The 21,197-nt window shown below is 50.3% G+C and overlaps 4 protein-coding genes and 1 pseudogene across 4 annotated transcripts; 3 read left to right on the top strand and 2 right to left on the bottom strand.

The window, feature by feature from the left end:
• The first annotated feature begins 4,958 nt into the window (after window positions 1–4,958).
• Window positions 4,959–8,259, top strand: LOC144707242 (importin subunit alpha-1a-like). The gene is made up of 11 exons (XM_078580406.1): window positions 4,959–5,364; window positions 5,472–5,568; window positions 5,645–5,736; window positions 5,814–5,945; window positions 6,037–6,222; window positions 6,298–6,461; window positions 6,532–6,610; window positions 7,122–7,250; window positions 7,347–7,474; window positions 7,544–7,885; window positions 8,036–8,259. The coding sequence occupies exons 1-10, from the start codon at window positions 5,167–5,169 to the stop codon at window positions 7,881–7,883; spliced, it is 1,545 nt and encodes a 514-aa protein (XP_078436532.1). The 5' UTR covers window positions 4,959–5,166; the 3' UTR covers window positions 7,884–7,885; window positions 8,036–8,259.
• Window positions 8,260–8,385: 126 nt separating this feature from the next.
• GATA15 (GATA transcription factor 15) lies at window positions 8,386–9,332 on the top strand. Its single transcript, XM_078580408.1, has 3 exons — window positions 8,386–8,624; window positions 8,704–8,844; window positions 8,982–9,332. The coding sequence occupies exons 1-3, from the start codon at window positions 8,604–8,606 to the stop codon at window positions 9,243–9,245; spliced, it is 426 nt and encodes a 141-aa protein (XP_078436534.1). The 5' UTR covers window positions 8,386–8,603; the 3' UTR covers window positions 9,246–9,332.
• A 381-nt stretch (window positions 9,333–9,713) lies between these two features.
• Window positions 9,714–10,328, bottom strand: LOC144707244 (hydroxyproline-rich glycoprotein family protein). Its single transcript, XM_078580407.1, has one exon. The coding sequence runs from the start codon at window positions 10,231–10,233 to the stop codon at window positions 9,790–9,792; it is 444 nt and encodes a 147-aa protein (XP_078436533.1). The 5' UTR covers window positions 10,234–10,328; the 3' UTR covers window positions 9,714–9,789.
• A 728-nt stretch (window positions 10,329–11,056) lies between these two features.
• LOC144707243 (putative galacturonosyltransferase-like 7 pseudogene) lies at window positions 11,057–12,332 on the top strand (annotated as a pseudogene).
• Window positions 12,333–12,354: 22 nt separating this feature from the next.
• CSLD5 (cellulose synthase-like D5) lies at window positions 12,355–15,845 on the bottom strand. Its single transcript, XM_078580405.1, has one exon. The coding sequence runs from the start codon at window positions 15,824–15,826 to the stop codon at window positions 12,404–12,406; it is 3,423 nt and encodes a 1,140-aa protein (XP_078436531.1). The 5' UTR covers window positions 15,827–15,845; the 3' UTR covers window positions 12,355–12,403.
• Window positions 15,846–21,197: the final 5,352 nt, after the last annotated feature.

The following is a 21,197-nucleotide window of genomic DNA, read 5'->3' as shown; positions in this document are numbered from 1 at the left end:
AGTTATCTCATATTATATCGAGGGTGCAAAACCCCATCTTGACCACTCAATAATCTTCGCAGACTTCTTGATGAACCTGAACTATGGCTATTTAGAATCTCACAATTAGAGTCTTAGGTCATAATCAAAGCACAACTATATGTCCACAAGACATCTTTAATGTCTCAGGTTTAAGGACCACTAGCACAATACCATTCGGGGATTATTGCGGAGAAATTCAGTGAAATCTTTCCATTAAAAAGTACCCACTATATATCATTAGTGTTTCCACACTGATGGCTATAAGAGCGGCCTAACTCATTATATGAGAGAGACTAGATAGTGTTATTCTATCCTAATATTCAAATGTCCTTTTCCATTATCCTTCGAATAAGAATATTAAGAGCACATGCTTTAATTTATTGCATAATTTTCCTTTAGTCAATCTCCTCCTATACTAATGGTGGACAGTCATTGTGTCTTGTTTTGTATATCTGAGTGAAGATTTATTTAAATCTCATGATATGAGACACATAAGATCAATCAATCAACATGATGATTTTTCAAGGATCTCATGATAGTCCTTAGTGATCTCATGATCTCATGATAGTCATCCACCCATGAAATGTCCTCGGTGTCTCAAGTCAATGGATCACTTATACAACCATAAGAGCAATCAACATGATTGACATTTTAGATATAATATCATTCAAAGATTCATATGGATTAATTCACTGAACTCTTTCTCCAAAGATTCACTGAACTCATTCCGTCATCCAAGTTAGTACTGATGTTGGAAGATATACTTTAATTTGATGATTTTTATGAAAAATCTTTTACAAGTTTTAATAAAGGGGCAACCATTTTAGGTGCCCAGGAAAACCATATCAACCCCCCACTTTCTTCTTTCTCTACCTTCTCCACTCATTCCAAAGTCATTTTCATGGTGAGAAGAATCACAAGATCTTTAAGGAGTGGTAAACAAGGGGAGGAGATAGCAACCTTCTAGTCGCGTGGATACCTCTAGAGGTCGATCAATTGATCAGCTTGAAGAAACTCTCCTAGGAAGCAAGTCAAGGGTGGGAAAAGTTCTCCAAAAAGTATTAAATGCATTACATGTTTTGGATATCATTCATGAAATGATCTAATGCTTCTGACGATGAAAATAAATTTTCATGGATCAAAACTATAGCCCCCCAACCCACCACTCTTTCTCTCTTATCTATCTCGAACTCTCTTTCCCTCCTCCCTATCTTGGCCTCTCTCTTATCTACCATCATCCATGACTGATGTCCCGTGGGACATCACGTCACACATTTGATACCTGTTGCCAATCTCACATCATCAATGACCAATATTTCATCACATCATCCTTCACTATCACAACCTTCAAAAATTTTATTTTTTACCAGCCCATCATGTTTTATCATGAATGATGAAGTGATTTCCCTAGATGGAGCTACCCTCAAAATTTATCCTGAAGCTATTTTTGGATCCTAAGGTATCACATTTTAATGTTGGGCAAATTTTAGGCAGTTGTATTATTTCTTTCTTTCCACAATCAACACCATGTTTCACCAAATAATTGAAGCACAAAATTTCAAATTAAGAGAAAAATTTTATGCTGAGTAATCTAGATCTGCCATCTATCCCATGCTCAGTCACATATAAAAACATTTAAATCCTCATTATTTATCCTTTTGCCACTTGCTCTACACATTTGGATACATTTATTACCGTTTAAATCATTGATGTAGATCCTGTCCCCATATGTCTTTGTGCAATAAAGAGAGAAAAAACGAGTCATGATTATTGTATTATGCTACAGCCAATGAATGATCGCAGTTCAAATGAATAGCATCGCACCAAATTACATTCTAACATAAATCACAAAAAAATGAAATTTCAAGTAATAACATTATTTAAATAAATCCTAGAAAGTATTTGTTCTAATATACAAAATGAAATTATTATGAATTAGATGTCAGAATAATATATCAAAAACCAGAGTAGCAATATCATAGCATCATCCTAAAACTATGATTAATTATTTCAGCCTTAATAACATATCTATGGTCATTAGACTTATAATAAACATGTAAAAGATATGATATTACTGTAGTAATTATCATGTTATATGTGATCATTACATACCCCTGTGGCACAACATAATCGTTTGTAGTCCCTTAGAAACACACACTTGCTTCCCTTTAGATTGGCTATTCCCCTAGGGAAAAGAGACATGTGCATGAAGTTTCAATGAAACATGGTATTAAGGATCTAATAAAAGATTATATCTATGTGTAAATATGGAAGAAAGGCCTGAAAGGCTCAAAAGAAGGGAATTCAGGAAAAGTAAGGGGGGAAAGAGAAGGAAATAATATCATAAAGATATGATATCACAATAAGGAATTAAAAACTTGGCAGTTCTGAATATCATAATGCACACAATAAGTGAAACAAGGGTCCTAAAAGCGATGGATTAGCAAAAAGAATGGAGAAGTGGGAGATAAATGTAGGGTGAAGATTGTAATAAGGTTTCAAATTCAACTTTTAGGTGGATCAAAGAAAGGTCATTTTATGCTTGAGTCAATGAAATGCTTACCTCTACCCCAAATAATAATTTGCCTAGTGAGATGACAAATAAATAGAAGTGACTAATGAATTGTACTATGGATGTGAGTGAACAGTCGTCACTCTCCCATGAAAATGCTACTTTAAAACTTGATATTCATGTGTGTTTCTCACCCTACCTGATATCCTATTAATTTGGGAATCAACTTATGGAAAAACACGCGGACTGGAAAGCCAGTCACACACTGTATCTAATTCAATTTTCATTGATGTAGTGTATTCACTGTGATACACATGTAATGCTTGTAATAAAATCTATGCATGCGCTCTTGTTGTTCAAGAAGTTATTTGATTTAAAATGTGACATAAAAAATAATTTCTTTATGGAATCTAAAAAATAAAAATTAATAAAATAATTCAAACATAAAAATCCAAAATTAATGAGAGTGCATTGATAACCAGATTTAACGCTTAAGATGATGCTTGCTCAACCTAAGTATGCGAGTAATAATATGAGATTCGCTTTTCTAAGCGGAAAATAAGTATGGAGTCCTAATATGAAGAACTGAGCCATTGACTGTATTGTCAAGCATTAAACTTGACTAAGAGTTAAATTTGGAATAACCCACTTTGATCATTCATCAGTGATACGTTTCATAAATTCCAGTAATTCTGCATATTAAGTTTTAATATCAGTTCCGGAGCTATCACCTTATTGATCTATACCGAGTCTTTAGGTTGGCATAATAGGGTGCAAATTCTGGCTATGTCTAAATGGGTTGCAGTAGAGGACTACTGGGTTATGTGTGTAGAGAAAATAGACAGACCCCACATACCATGGGAACTCTCATGTCCAAACTGATAGATGGTCAGCTGGATTTTGGGATAGTAACCTTGGTGATCACTGTATTTATGACACTGGGAATTGCATTACATCTGAGGTTTGGCAGAATATGCTAACCCTCCCTTGGTATCCATGCCTATGTATGCTTTCTATGATAGATTTGAAGGAGATCATGAAATGAAAATATCAATAGCTAATTCATTTAATTAGAGTGATTCTCTATTAGCAAATTAAAAATATTTGTTACTGTTTCTTCTTAAGTAGGTACACTGTTGAAACATCATTCCATTAATCTTAATATAAAGAAATGTTCCCACAAATTGAGAAGGAAAGATCCCTGTGGTCCCTCCCCAAACACTGGAATCCTATAATAATACTACAGAATGTGGAAACGAAGTAGGTTTGTATTTAATACTGAATACTGAATAAACGAAGTAGGTCCCTGTGGTCCCTTAACTTGTTACTTATTCTCAATAAAAGGAACATTTCAAGAGACTGCCCATATTCACCATGTCAGACATTGACTCATAAATTTTTATTTAAAAATAAATCAATGGGAAAACTGATTTTTTACACAATGACAAAAAGCATGGTCTCAATATAATTGTACAATTACAAGAATGCTGTAATTATATTGCACGGATGCAGACGGGATGGTCATTTCTTCCATGGACGACAAAATTGTCCTGTCCAGAAGATTGGACGAATGACAGGATGTAGAATTGACCTCCGGTCTATGGACATGATGACAATCTCATCCATGGACAAAATAACTGTCCAGTCCAAGGCCTTGGATGTTGGACGGGACGGTTTCTTCGTCTGGTGGGAGTCAAGTAGGAGCCAAGAGGGAAAGCCGAGCGGGAGCTGAGAGGCCGAGAGGGGAAGCTGAGGGTGAGCCTAGCACAAGGGTAAGCCAAACGCGAACAACGCGTGAGCTGAACAGGAGCTGAGTGCGAGCTGAAATGAGCCGAGCATGAGTCGAATGAGAGCAGACAAGGAAAGCCGGGGGGAGTCAATCGTTTATAAGGTTGACCTATTTTTTTCATCCGGGACGTCGGATAGGAGGAGAATGTCACAGACGAGATGGGACATGCACGAAATTATTTGGGATGCGACGAACTCCGGACGGGATGGTTCGGATGAATCTCTGAAAATTGGGACACGGGATGGGGCGATTTTTGTCCAATCCCATCCTTTGTCTCATCCTGTCCTTGGTAACTTCCCATCATCCTTCGTCCCATCCCATCCTTCATCCCCGTCCTGGACAATCATGCCACTATATTATAATCCACCTCAAAAATAATTTTTAAGAAAATTTACAAAAAGTATTTGAATTTAATGGCTTCCCAAATCAAACTAAAGTTTCTAAGTTAGACTTTCATGGGTGAAATAGATGGCTTAATATAATCGTCAGTTCTCAAATTTCAAATTGAACTATTAAGCCCTGAAAATAAATCCATCGCTACTATAAAACATAAGATTCCAAGTATACCGAATGAAATAAAATAAGAAACCGAAATTATTTTAAACCGAATGAAATTCGCCTGGGCGGGAAGTCAAGGCGCACGTCAGCGCGATGTTCTAGGGTTTTCTTTCTTTCTTCCTCCCCAAGTTTTCTTCGTTTGACCTGCTCTCTCTCCCTCTGGTCTCTAGCTGTTCATACCTGTTCATCACCAAGATCGTGCGCGGGAGCATAGTGAACTTCGTCTTTCTGTTGCATTTGCTACTCTGAATCTGTTCGTTCTTTGTTGGAGTTGAAGAAATCGACAATGTCGCTCAGGCCAAATGCCAGAACGGAGGTGCGGCGCAGTCGGTACAAGGTAGCAGTAGACGCGGAGGAGGGTAGGCGGAGGAGAGAAGACAACATGGTGGAGATCCGGAAGAGCAAGAGAGAGGAGAGCCTCCTGAAGAAGCGGCGGGAGGGTATGCAGGCCCAGGCCTTGCCTCCATCGGCCGCAGATCGAAAGGTTAGAAAATTCGGCGACCCTTAATCTCGCCTGATTTATCGATTTCTTGAGTTGTACGATGATTGTGATCTCAAGTTTTCGTTGATTTCTGTGTTGTTTATGTAAAGCTGGAGAGTCTTCCGGCGATGGTGGCCGGGGTGTACTCAGATGATGGTGATTCGCAGCTCGAATCGACGACGCAGATTAGGAAAGTTCTCTCTATAGGTGAGTCGGGGTGACGTTTTTTATGGAATACTTGCCTTCTTTTTGTGTAATTAATTGAAAATTTATGCTTGCGTAGAGAGAAGCCCACCGATCGAGGAGGTGATTCAATCCGGCGTTGTTCCTCGTCTTGTCCAGTTCTTGACCAGGGAAGATTTCCCTCAGCTTCAGGTGCATAATTCCCCTCAAATTATGCTTATAATTTCTTGCTCTGATGAATTATTATTACACGATTACTTGATTGACAGTTTGAGGCAGCCTGGGCGCTTACAAACATTGCTTCCGGTACGTCGGAGAACACCAAGGTGGTGATTGACCACGGAGCGGTGCCCATCTTCATTGGCCTGCTCAGTTCTCCAAACGACGATGTTCGAGAGCAGGCATGTCTCAAAATCTTCTGGATGTTCCAATAATATTGCGTTGAATGCCATAATTTTTTTTTGAATGCCATAATTTAATTGATTGATGCAGGCTGTGTGGGCTTTGGGCAATGTTGCTGGAGACTCTCCCCGATGCCGGGATCTTGTTCTTGGGCATGGGGCATTGTCCCCGCTTCTGAATCAATTAAATGAGCACGCGAAGCTTTCTATGTTGAGAAATGCTACCTGGACTTTATCCAATTTCTGTAGGGGCAAGCCGCAGCCCTCTTTTGAACAGGTTAGTTCATCGTTTGAATTATCTAGTTTTTTCGTATTATTTATGGTTAATGTTACATTTTTCGTGGATCTTCAGACGAAGCCCGCCCTTCCGGTGCTCATTCAGCTCATCCATTCGAACGACGAGGAAGTTCTTACTGATGCTTGTTGGGCGCTCTCGTACCTATCTGACGGGACGAACGATAAAATTCAAGGCGTCATTGAAGCTGGAGTTTGCCCAAGAATTATCGAACTACTTCTGTATGTCTTGTTTAATTAGTCGGATCATACTTTGATGTTTTTGAGATCTCATCCCGTAAACTTTCTGCAGCCATCCGTCGCCATCAGTGTTGATTCCTGCCCTTCGGACAGTTGGAAATATTGTCACGGGAAACGATTATCAAACCCAGGTAACGGTCGCTCTCCGGATTTTTGAAATGCCATTGTTCTCGTAATTACCAACGAAATCTTCTTTTTTTCTTCATGTGATCTCTTGGTTTTCCCATAGCCTGTTGGTTTGATGCGAAAGTGTTTATTTCGGATTTTCAAAAACTTGCCTTTCATTGAACGCGTACTTGGTGATCTCTTTTTTTTTGAAGAAAAAATAATCTGCCTTAAAATTTGAAGGACTTCCTTATAATCTGCCGTACTTGGTGATCTCTTTTTTTTTGAAGAAAAAATAATCTGCCTTGAAATTTGAAGGACTTCCTTATAATCTGCCGTACTTGGTGATCTCTTTTTTTTTGAAGAAAAAATAATCTGCCTTAAAATTTGATGGACTTCCTTATAATCTGCCGTACTAGGTGATCTCTTTTTTGACTAATTGCGATAAATTCTTCGGTAAATTGTTTATGTTGGATTGTCGTAAATATGTACGGTTCCATTCTTTAATTTCGGCCCACCCTTTCCCCCGGATTTCAGTTCATCATCGATAGTCAAGCTCTTCCCTGCCTACTGAACTTGTTGACCAACCATCACAAGAAAAGTATAAAAAAGGAAGCTTGCTGGACAATCTCAAACATCACCGCTGGGAACAAGGATCAGATCCAGGTCTCGTAATTGTTTTATCTTCTTGCAAAACTTCTCTTATTTTAACTTTTTATTATATTATTTTTGTTCATTGAAGCCTCAAATTGACTCATACAGGCAGTAATCAACGGGGAGATCATCGGCCCCTTAATTCACTTGCTTCAGACCGGCGAGTTCGAAATCAAGAAGGAAGCGGCCTGGGCCATCTCCAACGCCACCTCGGGCGGGACCCACGAGCAGATAAAGTAAGTTATTCGTTGACCAGCCTCGTTGTCTTTGACCTGGTCGCCTTATCTCTTATCTTTGACCCGCAGGTTCCTGGTGGGCCAGGGATGCATCAAACCGCTCTGCGATCTCCTGATCTGCCCGGATCCGCGAATCGTGACCGTCTGTCTGGAGGGGCTGGAGAACATCCTCAAGGTGGGGGAGGCAGATAAGAATCTGGGGTTGACCGGGGGGGTCAACGTCTATGCCCAGGCCATTGACGACGCAGACGGGTTGGAGAAAATTGAGAATCTGCAGAGCCACGACAACACCGAGATCTACGAGAAGGCGGTGAAGATCCTCGAGACGTACTGGCTCGAGGATGACGACGACGCAATGCCCTCCGGCGACGACGTCCACATCCCCTCCGGCGGATTCAATTTTGGGTGAAGGTAAGCAGGTCTAGTACTGAAACTAAATTTCATCTCCATCCCCGATTGAAAACTCTGTAACCAGTGATGGACCGAAATACCGTCCCGTCTCGTCCGTCATTTCCGTTGTCCGAGTACGAGTCTAACTCGCTTCTCCCGATCGGCATGCAGGGGGGGGACTGGCAGGAGTCGAATTTCAGGCGCTGAGGAGAGTTTCTTTTTAGAAAAATAGTTTTTTGGAGCTTATTTTCGGCGGAAAATAAGCGGGCATGGTCAAACTGGGTCAATCCTATCCGCGCCGTTATCGTTGTCGCCGGCGGCGTCTCTCTGTGGGGAATTTGTTGCACGGAATGGCCCGCTGCCGTAAAAGTAAAAAAAAAATGATTTTTTTTTAACCTGGCGCGTTATAACAGGGTATGGCAGGGCTATTCTAGTCATTTCAGAGCTAGGGTTTTTATTCCGTTTGGCGGCAGCTCCGGCTCGCATCTCTCCCCCTCGACTTTCGGTCATATTTATTGACGGCGCCGGTTCTGCTGAGCCGAGACGTAGTTTCGTTCGCACTTGCTCTCTCCCGCCCTCGCGTTTTCTCTTTCCAGCGTTTTCCCTCCTTTCTTTCCCCCTCTTCGCTGTTTCGAGATCTACCCCACCCTTCTTCATCTCTCTCGAGCTCCTTCTCCCGAGATTCATCTCCTGGAGCGCGCGACGGCCGGCGGGGATTGGATGCGAGGCGAAGGAGGCGATGGATCACAGCGGCGATAAGGTAATGGCGGAGATGATCGCGGCGTTGATTGCGATCTGTCCGTGATTTGGCTGATCTGATGTGATCGCCGGTGCTGCAGAGCGCGGGATCTGTGGATTCGGAGAGGAAGGACAACGGCGAGATCTCCGACGAAGGGAGCCAGTTCCGCGAGCCCAAGTGCTGCACCATCTGCCGGACCACTAGAACGCCGCTATGGCGGGGCGGCCCGTCCGGCCCCAAGGTACTGTGGTTCCCACGCTCGATCGATCCGTCCGTCCGTCTGTTCTCCAGATCTGTGATCTTCGGCGGGGAATCCGATCTCGATCCGCGGATGATCAGATCTGTGCTGAGTAGTTTGTGCGTTTTTTTTCGTTGCAGTCGCTCTGCAATGCCTGCGGAATCCGGTATGGGAAGAAGAGGAGGGAGCTGCAGGGGCCCGACTTGACGGGGAAGGAGAAGAGAGAGAAGAGGCGGAAGAGTAGCGGGAAGGGCGGAATCCTGCGAGTGCTGGGCCTGGGCAAGGACGCGCGGCTAATGCCGGCGGCTCTTCTACGACTGGAGCAGAGATGGCCGTGGCGGCGCCTCGGCGAGGAAGAAGAGGCCGCTGTTCTTCTAATGGCGCTCTCCTCTGGTTTCTTATAGTCTCTCCCCCCCTTTCTCCCCATTACATTACAGCCTCGAGCGTGCACGCGCCCACCGATTTGCCGGCAACAGAGATTTCTTCTATCATTCGGTTTTCTTCCTTGGTCTTACCTTCGGCCATGGCCAGCAGGCACTGCCCATCAGATCTGATCTGAGACCTCCTGATCAGCTTTCTTCATGAAAAACCCGTCTCCTTCCTCCGCCAGCTTGGGCGCCCCGCCTGTCTCTGCGAGCAATTCTACGTCAACGCCCGCTGTCTCCCACCGTTGTTCATTAATCCGCCTCCTAACCTCCTCTTAATTCTCTCCACCGTCACTGACACAGGCTCTCTCTCTATCTCTCTCTATCTCTCTGAGTCGCAAGAGAGGGGTTCACGGGCGGGGTCCCCCATCAAGGCTGGCGGCGCCGCGGTGGGCCCGGCGGCAGGGCGGCGGCGGAAGAGTTTTCGTTCTCTGTTCAGGCGAGGCGGAGTTTAACGGGCTTTCAAAAGCTGTCAAATTTTACAGATCTGGAATCTTCCTTATTCCGGCGTACAGAAACGTCTCTACAGGGAGAGGAAGAGGAACAAGGAGAAGACGGCCGTTAAGAGGACGGAGGCGGCGGCGGCGCTCGCTCCGCCGGCGACGTTTCCGCCGCCGGGCGGCGGCGGGCTGTGGTAGTAGAAGGGGAAGTAGGGGAGAATTGGGTTCGGCGGCGGCGGCGCGGGGTAGCTCCTGTACGGCGGTGGCGGCGGCGAGGCGTAGAAGTAGATGCCCGGCGGCAGCGGCGCCGGCGGCGGCGGCGGGAAGGAAGGGTAGATCTTCCCCGGCGGCGGCGGCGGCGGCGGGCACTGAGACGAGGGCGGCGGCGGCGGCGGCAGCGGGTGGCACGGATTGTCGCAGGAGTAGCACATTGTGCAGGGAACGCCGTCTTTCGCCACCCCTTCCGCCGCCGCTGCTGACGTCAACGTCCAAACCAGCCCGACGAAGAACAAGCCTGCTCCCCCCATCTCCCCTCTCTCCCTCTTCGAATTGCGGCCGAGAAGACGATGCCCGCCGGCCTTGGTCTTGATTATGATGATATCTGTTGGAGAGAGAGAGATAGAGAGATGAAAAAATATAGAGAGAGGAAAGGTTACGGTCACCGCGCGGAGGAGGCCACTCACTCGTCTGTCGTGGAGCACATGCGGTGGCGATGGCGGCGCCGACGAGCGCCGCCATCCTATTTCACCGCAGCGCGGTGATCGCTGATTGACCGGCAGTGTTGACCGCGTTACAACGAATCTACCGTCCACGTGGAGCTACCCTGTTAGTTAATAATCAACCCCGACATACATGAAGATTTTATTAAGGGCTGCAGACATTAAGTGAGATGAATAAGGAATGATGAGCGCGTACCAATCTGCCGTCCATCATGCCTAATTTTCTTTTTTTTGACTGGATCTTGATTGACATGCGTCAGTCGTGCAATTAGGACAGGTACCTAATTTCGTACAGGAAATTTCCGCATTATCGTGAGTCGATTAAAATAGATTGAAATTTTGAAAATGAAAGATGGTGATAGTGAGAGAGAGTCAATGTTTTGTCAACGCAGGTCAGCGCTGGAGAATTCTTCCGAATTCCCTTTCGTAATTCGTTAATGCGGCTGTTCTTCGGTTGATTTTTTAATACAACAAATTTAATAGTGAAAAAAAAAGACGGACTAGGGGTACGATGGATAGGCGGGGCGGCCAGCCTGGCGGTACTCCAGCTGTCAATGGTTACGTGCGGACCAGCTGTCTGTGCCGACGTGGCGTTCGGCTCCCACGTGGCAAGCGGTGACCACATCGGGGGGAGGGGGTCTGCTCACCGCTGTAGCCTCTGTTATCAGAAGCAGTAGTGAAAATGGCGGGGAAGGAGTGCTAATCTACCTCTTCTTCCTCGACGCTTCTCCCGTTCGAAGATTGAAGAACACGATGCCGCGATTTTGCTCTGTTAGCGGGGCGTTCTGCGCCGGATTTCTCTTCTTTCTGATGTTTCCCCCTTTCCAAGCTTTTCCCCTCGCAGAGGCCGTCCGATCGTTCAAGAACGACGCACATCTCATCCGATCCTTCCAATCGGCGCCCTTGTTTCGCAATGCAGACGGTTGCGGCGGATCTCCGCCGCGCTCCGGCGAGGGAGACGATCCGTCGGCCTGCGACCGCCGTCTGATCCACATCGCCATCACGCTCGACGAAGAGTACCTCCGTGGCTCGATCGCCGCCGTTCACTCGGTTCTCCGGCACGCGCAGTGTCCGGAGAGCGTGTTCGTGCATTTTCTAGCGGCGGCCGGGACGGCGAGCCTGGCCGGCCTGGTCCGGTCTTCCTTCCCGGAGCTTCGATTCAAGATCTACTTGTTCGATCCGGACCGCGTGAGAGGGCTGATCTCTGCCTCGGTTCGGCAAGCGCTCGAGCACCCGCTCAACTACGCACGCAACTACCTGGCCGAGGTCTTGGAGCCGTGCGTAGAGCGCGTGGTCTACCTGGACTCCGACCTGGTGGTGGTGGATGACGTAGCGAAGCTCTGGATGACGCCGCTGGGGGGAAGCGCGGTCGGGGCTCCCGAGTACTGCCACGCGAATTTCACCAAGTACTTCACGGGTCGGTTCTGGTCCGACCGGCGGTGGGCCGGGACGTTCGATCGCCGGCGGCCCTGCTACTTCAACACCGGCGTGATGGTGCTTGATCTGGAGAGGTGGCGGAGATCCGGCCACACACGGGAGATCGAACGGTGGATGGAGGTGCAGAGGAAGGAGGGGAGGATCTACGAGCTGGGCTCTCTGCCGCCCTTCCTGCTGACCTTCGCCGGCCGCATCGCGCCCATCGACCACCGCTGGAACCAGCACGGGCTCGGCGGCGACAACGTGAAGGGCAGCTGCCGGGACCTCCACCCCGGCCCGGTCAGTCTGCTACACTGGAGCGGCAGCGGCAAGCCATGGCTGCGGCTCGACGCCGGTCGCCCCTGCCCCCTCGACGCTCTCTGGGCTCCCTACGACCTCCTCTCCCATGGTAAGTACATAAAATCAAACTAAACATTTCTCGCTCGCCCTTCTTCCCCACAACTTGTTATTATTCCATTTGATTCCTGATCGATCGATTCTTGGTCTGAGTGGGGGGTTGCATGGCATAATTGTATATAAAATTGTATGATGAAAAAGAAGATCAGGGAAAGTGGAAGCCGGTGGAGGAGGAAATGGAGGAGTCGAAGGTGGCGGAGCCGGCGGGGGGGCTGATGTAGACCCAGAGGAGGGAGACGATGGTGGCGAGGAGGGCGGACCAGACGAAGACGACGGTGGGGACGCGGCCGCGGCGGCCCATGAGGCCCTTGGCGAAGGGGTAGAGGTGGCAGAGGACCCAGCAGCTGAAGAGGACGCCGCCCATGAGCTTGCTCCACTGCGGCACCGGGCTGTACATGGCCCTGGCGACGCCCACGGCGATGGCGACGACGTTGAGCATCATGATGGTGATGGGCGGCACCATGAGGAAGCTCCACTTGACGGCGTAGAGGTCCGCCAGCGCGTCGTCGTCGTCGTCCCCGGCGGCGGCGGGCTTGGAGGTGAGGTTGAAGGAGATGTCCACCCCGGCCACCACCTTGAGCAGCCCCTGCAGCACGGCGGCGGGGTGCGCGCTGGTGCCGCCGATGAGCCAGAACTGCTCGTTGCGCCACCAGTCGTGCAGCGTGATCCCCGACCACTTGATCTCCAGCAGCGCCAGCAGGCACAGCGTCAGCGTGATCACCAGCAGGAAGCAGAGGAAGGTCGCGCTCAGCGCCTGCACGATGAACTTGCCCGAGAAGAGCGACGCCGCCGGCACCACGCAGTAGGCGAGCAGGAAGGCGGAGGTGAAGGGGTACACCCCCACGTTGAAGTAGGCCACCCTCTGCAGCAGCTTCATCCGCCGGCTGGCGAACAGAGCGTTGTTCCTGGAGAAGAAGATCTCCACCGAGCCGGTCGCCCAGCGCAGCACCTGGTGCAGCCGGTCCGTCAGGTTGATCGGCGCCGTCCCCCGGAAGGCGTCCCTCTTCGTCACGCAGTACACGGACCGCCACCCTCGGTTGTGCATCCGGTAGCCGGTCACCACGTCCTCCGTCACCGAGCCGTAGATCCACCCCACCCGCCGCCCCCACTCCGTCTTCTCCTCGAAGAAGCAGGACACGGCGGCGATGGCCTCCGCCACGGCGGCGGCGTCGAGCGGCTCCCGCGGCGCCGCCAGCGAGCCGGCCGCGCGCCCCCGGAGCGCGCCGGCCGTCCCCTGCAGCAGCCGGCCCTGGAACTCCGCCACCGGGATGGACTCCACCAGCGCCCTCGACCCGCCGAACCGCTTCGGCAGCAGCAGCCGCCGCCGCCGCCCGCCGTCGTCGTCGTCGTCGTCCCCGTCGAGGAGCGGCGGGAGCGGGTCCTCCTCGTCGCCGGCGGGGCGCGTCCGGGTCTTGGTGCGGCCGAGCCAGCCGGCGCGCTCGGTGGCGCGCGGCGGGGAGAAGCCGTAGAGGGCGGTGCGGCGGAAGATGCAGCCGGTGCCGACGTACATGGGGCCCTGCAGCCCGTCGAGGGCGCGCATGCTGACGTCGAAGAAGACGGTGTTGTGGTTGGCGTAGCGGTCGTTGGGGTCCACCCCGTCGAACCGCTGCGGGAACTGCACGAAGCAGACGCGGTCCCCGCCGCGGTCCAGCATGAAGCACATGCCCTCGCGGAGCGCCGCCGAGTTGTGCACGTAGTGGTCGCAGTCCAGGTTCAGCACGAAGGGCCCGTTGGACATGATGGCGCTGGCCCGCACCAGCGCGTTCATCGCGCCCGCTTTCTTGTTGTGGTCGTACCCCGGCCTCTTCTCCCGCGACACGTACACCAGCATGGGCAGCCGCCGGTCCACCCCCGCCAGGTCCACCGTCTCCGCCGCCGCGCCGGCCTCCGCCGGCTCCGGCGGCGGCGGCGGGAGAATCACCTGGATGATGCCGGTGTGGTCGCCGCGGGCGTGGTCCGGCGCGGGGCGGAACCACGTCCCGGGCCAGGGCTCCCCGTCGGCCATCCACGTCCGCCCCGGCTGCGGCGGCGGCGGCTCGTCGCGGCGGCGGCGCGCCCTCTCCAGCAGCTCCTCCCTCGCGTTGAGCGCCTCTGACCGGCGGCGGATCGCGTCGGGTAGGGAGTTGACCCGGACTTTAAACTCGTCGTACTCGCGTTTGACTCGGCGCCGCTCCCTGACGAAGTCCACCCTCAGCTTGTTCTTCAGGAAATCGCGCTTCTGCGAGAAGTAGGCCTCCGGGCTGCGCGGGTCGACGGCGTGCTTGCGGCAGAAGGGCACCCAGAGCTTGGCGAAGCTGGCCGTCTCCGCCATGGCCTCGAAGGTCAGAAGAGAGCCGCCGTCGTCGGACACGTAGCAGGCGAGCTTCTCCACCGGGTAGTCGGCGGCGAGGATAGAGAGGATGGTGTTGGCCGTCACCAGCGGGGGTTCCTTGTCCGGGTCCGCGGTGGAGACGAACACATCGACCCCGGGGAGGTCGGACCGCCCCTGCGGGTTCCTCGGGCTCGGCGACTCGAACCGCTCCCGGAGCACGGCCAGGTCCGCGACCCGGTTCACCGGGCACACCTTGGGCAGCTGGTCCAGGAGCCACGACCCCGCGAACCAGAGCTCGCACGTGACGGAGGTGCCCCAGAGCCACATGGCCTCCCGGTTCGGGTGGCGGAGCCGCCAGGCCAGGAACAGGCCCAGCGCCGCCAGCCGGACGCCCATCAGAAGTCTGTAGGGGCTGATGATGGCCGCCGAGACGGGGATCTTGCGGGTGAGCGGCCGCCGCGACCCGGCCGCGAAGTCCGGCGGGTCGAAAGGCTCGACCCCGGTCTTGGGCCAGACCGCGTTGCCGTACCCGTACGTGCCCTTGGTCTCGTACAGCCACCGCGTGTAGTCCATGTCGTTGCCCTGGTTCGGCGCCTTGGTCGACCTCATCAGCGACAGCCGCCGGCTCATGGACGCCAGCGGAAGCACGCCCCGCCGCCGCCGCCGCCCTTCGTCGTACTCTCCACCGTCGTCGTCGTCGTCCTCGTCCGGGAGCTTGACGGGGCCGTCGTCTTCGTCGCTGCTGCTGCCGTCCTTGTACGGCTCCTTGCAGCCGGGGCAGCGGCCGGCGGCGCCGCCGCCGTCCTTGTAGCAGTCCTTGCAGACGGGGAAGCCGCACGCGCAGGGGAGCAGCGCCGTTCCGTCGCACCCGTTCATGGCGCACGCGGCGGGGTTGGGCGGCGCCGCTGCGTCGGCGGCGGAGATCGCCGAGACGTGGCCGCGGGTGACGGAGTTGAAGCCGCCGGTGAAGATGGTGCCGGAGACGAAGCTGGTCCGGCTGGGGGAGAGGAGGGGGTGTTCCGGAGTGGGGGGAATGTGGACGGTGTACTGCGCCGCCGCGTCTCCGGGGGTCTCCTCCGGCTCCTCCGCCGTCGTCGTGGCGGCGCCGCCGGCGGAGAACCGCCGGGGTCGGGGACCCGCCGGGGAGTGGCCGGTCGGCGTGGACCGGGTCGCGGGGCTGGTCAGCCGGTCCGCGCCGAACCCGCCCGTGGAGACCCGGATCTTAACCTTGGAGGGAGATGTCGGATGAACGACCATGGCGGCGCTCGAAGAGAGAGAGAGGACGTTTGGATAAGGAGATTTCAGTCGTCTCCGCCCCAGAATATAGGGGGATGTTTGAATGCAACGGTCGTCTTACCCTGGCGACCCCAACGGTCGGAAAATTCAAACGGGAGAGGAGAAAATGAAACGGCAGCGGGGAGTGGGGGCCACCCGCAGCCGTCACAGGAAACGGACGGGACCGCGCTGCCAGCCGGCGTAGATCACGTTTCCAACGCGCGCGAGGCGAGGGGTAACGGAGCTCCATGGACGGCGTTGACGGGACGGGACGGGGAAACAGAGGGGGCGGGGGAGAGGGGGAAGCCGTTAGCAGCGTTGACGGGACGGGGCATGGCGCTCTCCTTGCTCTCTGGCCGCTGGAAGCTGAACCCAAGAAGCAGACGTCAATTATCCGACCCTCTCCAAAAAGAGCAAGGACAAGATGGTGATGGTCATTATGATAATGAAGAGGAAGAAGAATATCAGGACGATGATAAAGAAGAAGAATATGATGATGATGATGGTGAGGTTTGGTGAGTTATACTACTGATAAGAAGATTGTGATGATGATGATGATGATGATGATGATGATGATGATGATAATGATGATGATGATGATGATGATGATGCGGTTTGGTGAGTTATACTACTGATAAGAAGATTGTGTTGATGATGATAAGAATAATGGGTTAAAGTGCAGAGAAAGAAGATGAAGATTATGATGGTGATAGATGAAAAAAGGAAAATGAAAATGATGAATATGAGGCTGATGATTGTGGGAGAAATCGAAGAAATGGCAGAAAGTGAAGCAGAATATGACGATCATGATCATGGCGATAGGTCTAGATGCAGGGGAATGAGAAGAAGATGATGAGGAGGATGAGGATGCTGATAGATGATAAAGATGGTGATGCAGGTGAATAACTTCGCAGATGATGATGATAATAAGGATGATTGTAGGCGGAAGATAATAAGGATAAAAAATAACTAGACAAAGATAGTGATGATGATAAGGGATTGATATTAATGATAAGAAGAAACAAAAGAACATGACTGATATGATGGGGATGGGGATGGGGATGGTGATGGCCATAATGATATTGTTGATGGCCAAAATGAAAAATTTTAGATCCTGAACCTTTCCCCTCGTCCATTCTTCTCTGTTCTTCTCCAAGCATTCCCAAACAGAAATACTCGTGAGGAGTTTCAAAGAGAAGATGATATGGAAGACATTATGAACCTTGAAAGGAAGGTAATGTAATTATTTTTGAATGTACATTTATTTTTCTGGCTTAGTTATTCCAACTTGTGTCACGGTCCCTCTTGTGACCTTTGTACCACCTTAAAATGATGTTACTCTATGGACATAATCAGTGATGACTTTAACACCTCCCCATAAAAACAATGGTTGTTTCCATTATGAGTACGAACCTCAGTAGAGTATGTCCAGCCTTGGTAAAGTCTTGGTAATCGTATCTCCAAGTTCAATTTGAGGAGAGACAAAGGATAATTTAAGCCATCTTGCCACCATTCATTCTCATATAAAAATGATAACCAATCTCCATGTGATTCAAACTTGCACAAAACACGAGATTAAGTGCAAGATAGATAGCTCCCTGGGTATTGCACCATGAAACAGGTTTCGTGGCATCTTCACTCCTATCTCTAAGACTTGATTCCAATTAAATTCATTTTGTAGTGGCATTACCCACTAATTTATCTAAAGCTTATCAAGCCAATATCACCTATTTCTTTCAAAACACGATATAAGTTGGTTGCATAGGAAAATCAAGTATCCGCATGTACCCTTGCTCGAAGTAAGTCTTAGTACAGATTGAGTTTCGAGCTAGATTTTCATTGAAGAAGAATCCTTAATTTAGGGATCCTTTTTGGGAGAACATCAAGTGTCAAATGTGTGTTGGTGCATGCCTAGCATTCATTGTTGACACTAATGATGATGTCTAGCCTAATGTAACTCCCCAAGGTACAAGACATTCTCACGTGGAAGCATGTACGCCAACCACGCGGAGTGCACAAGTGGTTCACCACAAACTTGCCCAAGGGGAAACATTGGATGCTTAGACTCTAGATCACAGAAGCCAAGTCTGTCGTGTGAGCATAATGCACACCACAGATGGTGACGCTCACCGGCATGCATGTGCAATGGATCAGGGGCCATATTTGGCCAATGCCAAGGCACGTGCGTGCCTCGGCGGATGTGGCCATGGCACACAAAAGCGCCGAGAGAGATGCGGGACATGTGCTTTTCCCGCGCGGGGGGTGCGCAAGGGCAAAGGCTTGGGGTGCCAAGCATTGCGACACCAATAAGGAACAAAGTGGAAGAGGTGTTAGTGTGGGTGCTAGAGGTGTTGGGTTTTGTATCTTGGCTCAATCATGAAAAGCATGATTTTCATGAAGCGGAAGCGATTAATCGATTCATAATCGATCTTTAAAACAATACATCATATGTACCTTTTGGGGAACTTGTTCCTCCCTTGACTTGCTCATTATGAGATCATTTTGAAGCGGTTCACGTGCCCAGCCTCTAGAAGTATCTACGTGATCATGTTGCTCTTGAATTTCCAACTCTTCTTAACAATATTGTAGACCATCTCACCGTAAAGAATAAATATTCTTGGATGAGTGGAGAAGTTCCTAGAATGAAAAAAAGGGGAAGAAGCACCCAGCTCTGGCTGGCGTGGGTACCTAAAATTGGTGTCTCTTCCCTTATTTATATTTCACTTAAGTCTTTCTCAAAACCCCATAAAGAAAAATATATTCACCAATGTCCCTATGATCTCATGTGTGTGACCCTCTAAGCCCATGTATTCACCAATGTACATAAACTCGGCCGAGCTAGGCCAGGTCAACCTGGTCGACTCGGTCGACTTTGGCCAGGTCGAACCACTCGATCCAGCCGAGTCGGGCCATGACGACTAGGCCAAGTCAGGTCAACTCGACCCCAACATCTTGGACGATTCAGACCGGGATGACCCAATTGACTCGGGGCGAGTCAGCCCGAGTTGACCTGGTTGAGTCTGGCCAAGTCAACTTGGTTGACTCGGCTGACTCAGGCCATGTTTATCTGGTCAAACTGATAAAACCGATCGGGTTTGACATCATCGACCCGGCCGACCCCGACCGAGTTGACCTTGTGGAATCGGCCGACTCAAACCGGGTAGCCTCAGTTGCATTAGGCGACCCTCAACTGGCTGAATCAGCCGACCCCGACGCGGTCTTACACGCTGCTCCCGATATCAGTTTAGCTTTTGTCCTTGCTGATTTGGTCAAACAGACGAGTGGACCTAATCAGACTATGAGCGAACGGGCTACACAGCTTGGACATGCATGTACTGGAATAGGGAGAGACAGACATATAGACAGATCGATACCGGCGATGACATGGGCGGTGAGCGTTGATGGACCTATACCAACGACTAATGCACAACCACCCCCGAAATCTGTACTTCCCCCTCATTATGATGACATGACCCTAATGCGAAGTTATACTGAATTTGAGGGAGTGTGGCTTTATGCATTCACCAAAGAGGAGGTCACAAGAATGGCCGCACCATTCGCCTACATGCTGATAGTGAAATTTGAATATATCTAGCACTAGGGCACTTTCTCAAACCGGTAGTCATCAGGGCACACACCATCAAAGTGTCTATATCCGCTTCCAATTGGAAGCCAATTTTTGAAGAGCTTGGAGCTGTACCACCTAGAATATTAACTGCTCCATTACGCATACATACTAATGGACTGTAGAGCAATCGAGCACCTCATGTGATCATGCCCCCCATTTTGTCCTAATGTGGATAGGCTTCTCGGGCATACTACCTCATCTCTTCACGCCCATTGCCTTGGAGTCATTGGCCGGTGCTGTAAGAACATTTACACTTCTTGACAAAGCCATACATCTGTTCAACTACTCGGGATCCGAGCGGGTTTGTGTAGAGATCAACTTATTAGCTCCTATCCATCGCATGATTCTTATTAGGACTGGGATGAGATGATTCACCAAACCATAGTGTACAAGAACCTCCCACAGTTCTGTACACAGTGCACACTTCTGAGACACACCATTAACACAAGTCACCAAAAGGTGACACGTGCCACTTCAGCCCCCCTGACGGACTACCTCCCCCCGTTGCCCCACAATGATTATATAGTAGAGGCTAAAGCCATTACCCAAGGGTGTCGCCCTAACCAGAGACTGTTGACTATTGCATGACCGACCCCCTCACAGCAGGGTGTATCGAGTAGGTCGCCCTCCCCAGCCCAAGGCCCCGTGATAGTCAAACTTATTTCGGTTTGACCTACTTTTATAGGGGCATAGTGGACGAAGAAGGGTGCTGAGAAGGGCTCCAAATCTAGGGCACAAGATGCCCCATCTACTGGCCACTTATTGGGAAAAGGAAAGAGGTTCGGTCCCCTACATTGACCTCGAATGCCTTTTCTCTTTTAGAGGTAGTAAATGGATCTGATACTCATAGCCGCCTTGAGGTAGGGGTGAGTCGTGTTAGTGCCCCACATGTTGCCCCGACTTCCCCTTCCCCTAGTCCCTCTCGACTTATATCTTCCCAGCCCTCCATACCATCTCCTAGTCCCTCTCGACTGATAGCCACTCCATTCTTCCACTCTCTCCCCAATGAGTCCCGATGCCCTCCACCACACATACCCCTCGCTGCCCATCTCCTAGCCAGCCTACGCCTCCCAGCTAGCCCATCCCTTGCCATCCCCCCCACCCATCTTCCTACTCACCCCCACTCATTGGTTCACTCCCCCGCCCCCTCCGATATACCCCTCTGTTTCTCCCCCACCCAATGGACCCACTAACTGATCCCCACCAACCCCAAATACTAGCTATGGAGGAATGCTTGAATGATCGTCAAGCCTCTCTCCCTAGTGATGGCACATGTGGGGACATTAGTGGACTCGCTTCCACGAGCGAGGAGGATGACAATGCCTCCATATCGGAGGACTCATATACAGACAACCCGCCACTTCCAAGACATCACTCAGATACACCTCACACTCGTTGCATATATAACACCCGATCGAGGGTGTGCCATGAAATTTGATAGTACTATGATTCCTAGTCTCATCTGGAATTGTCAAGGGATAGGTAGCCCTCTTACCCAGTCCCACCTCCTGTCCCTCATCAGTAAGCATAAACTAGGAATAGTTAGGCTTATTGAACCGATGACTACACCAGATAGCACTCACTCCATTATGATGAAACTCAGAATGGATCACATCTATTGCCACTCCTCTAATAAGCTCTGGTTATTTTGGACATGAGACTACTCTTTAGAGCTCCTTAGCACACAGACCCAATATAGTCACCTTTGCCGTTCAATCCTCCTCG

The sequence above is a fragment of the Wolffia australiana genome, chromosome 8, assembly GCF_029677425.1.
Source record: "Wolffia australiana isolate 7733 chromosome 8, ASM2967742v1".
Classification (NCBI taxonomy): domain Eukaryota; kingdom Viridiplantae; phylum Streptophyta; class Magnoliopsida; order Alismatales; family Araceae; genus Wolffia; species Wolffia australiana.
The sequence above is the reverse complement of the archived record's forward strand: the minus strand, read 5'-3'. Positions and strand labels throughout refer to the sequence as shown.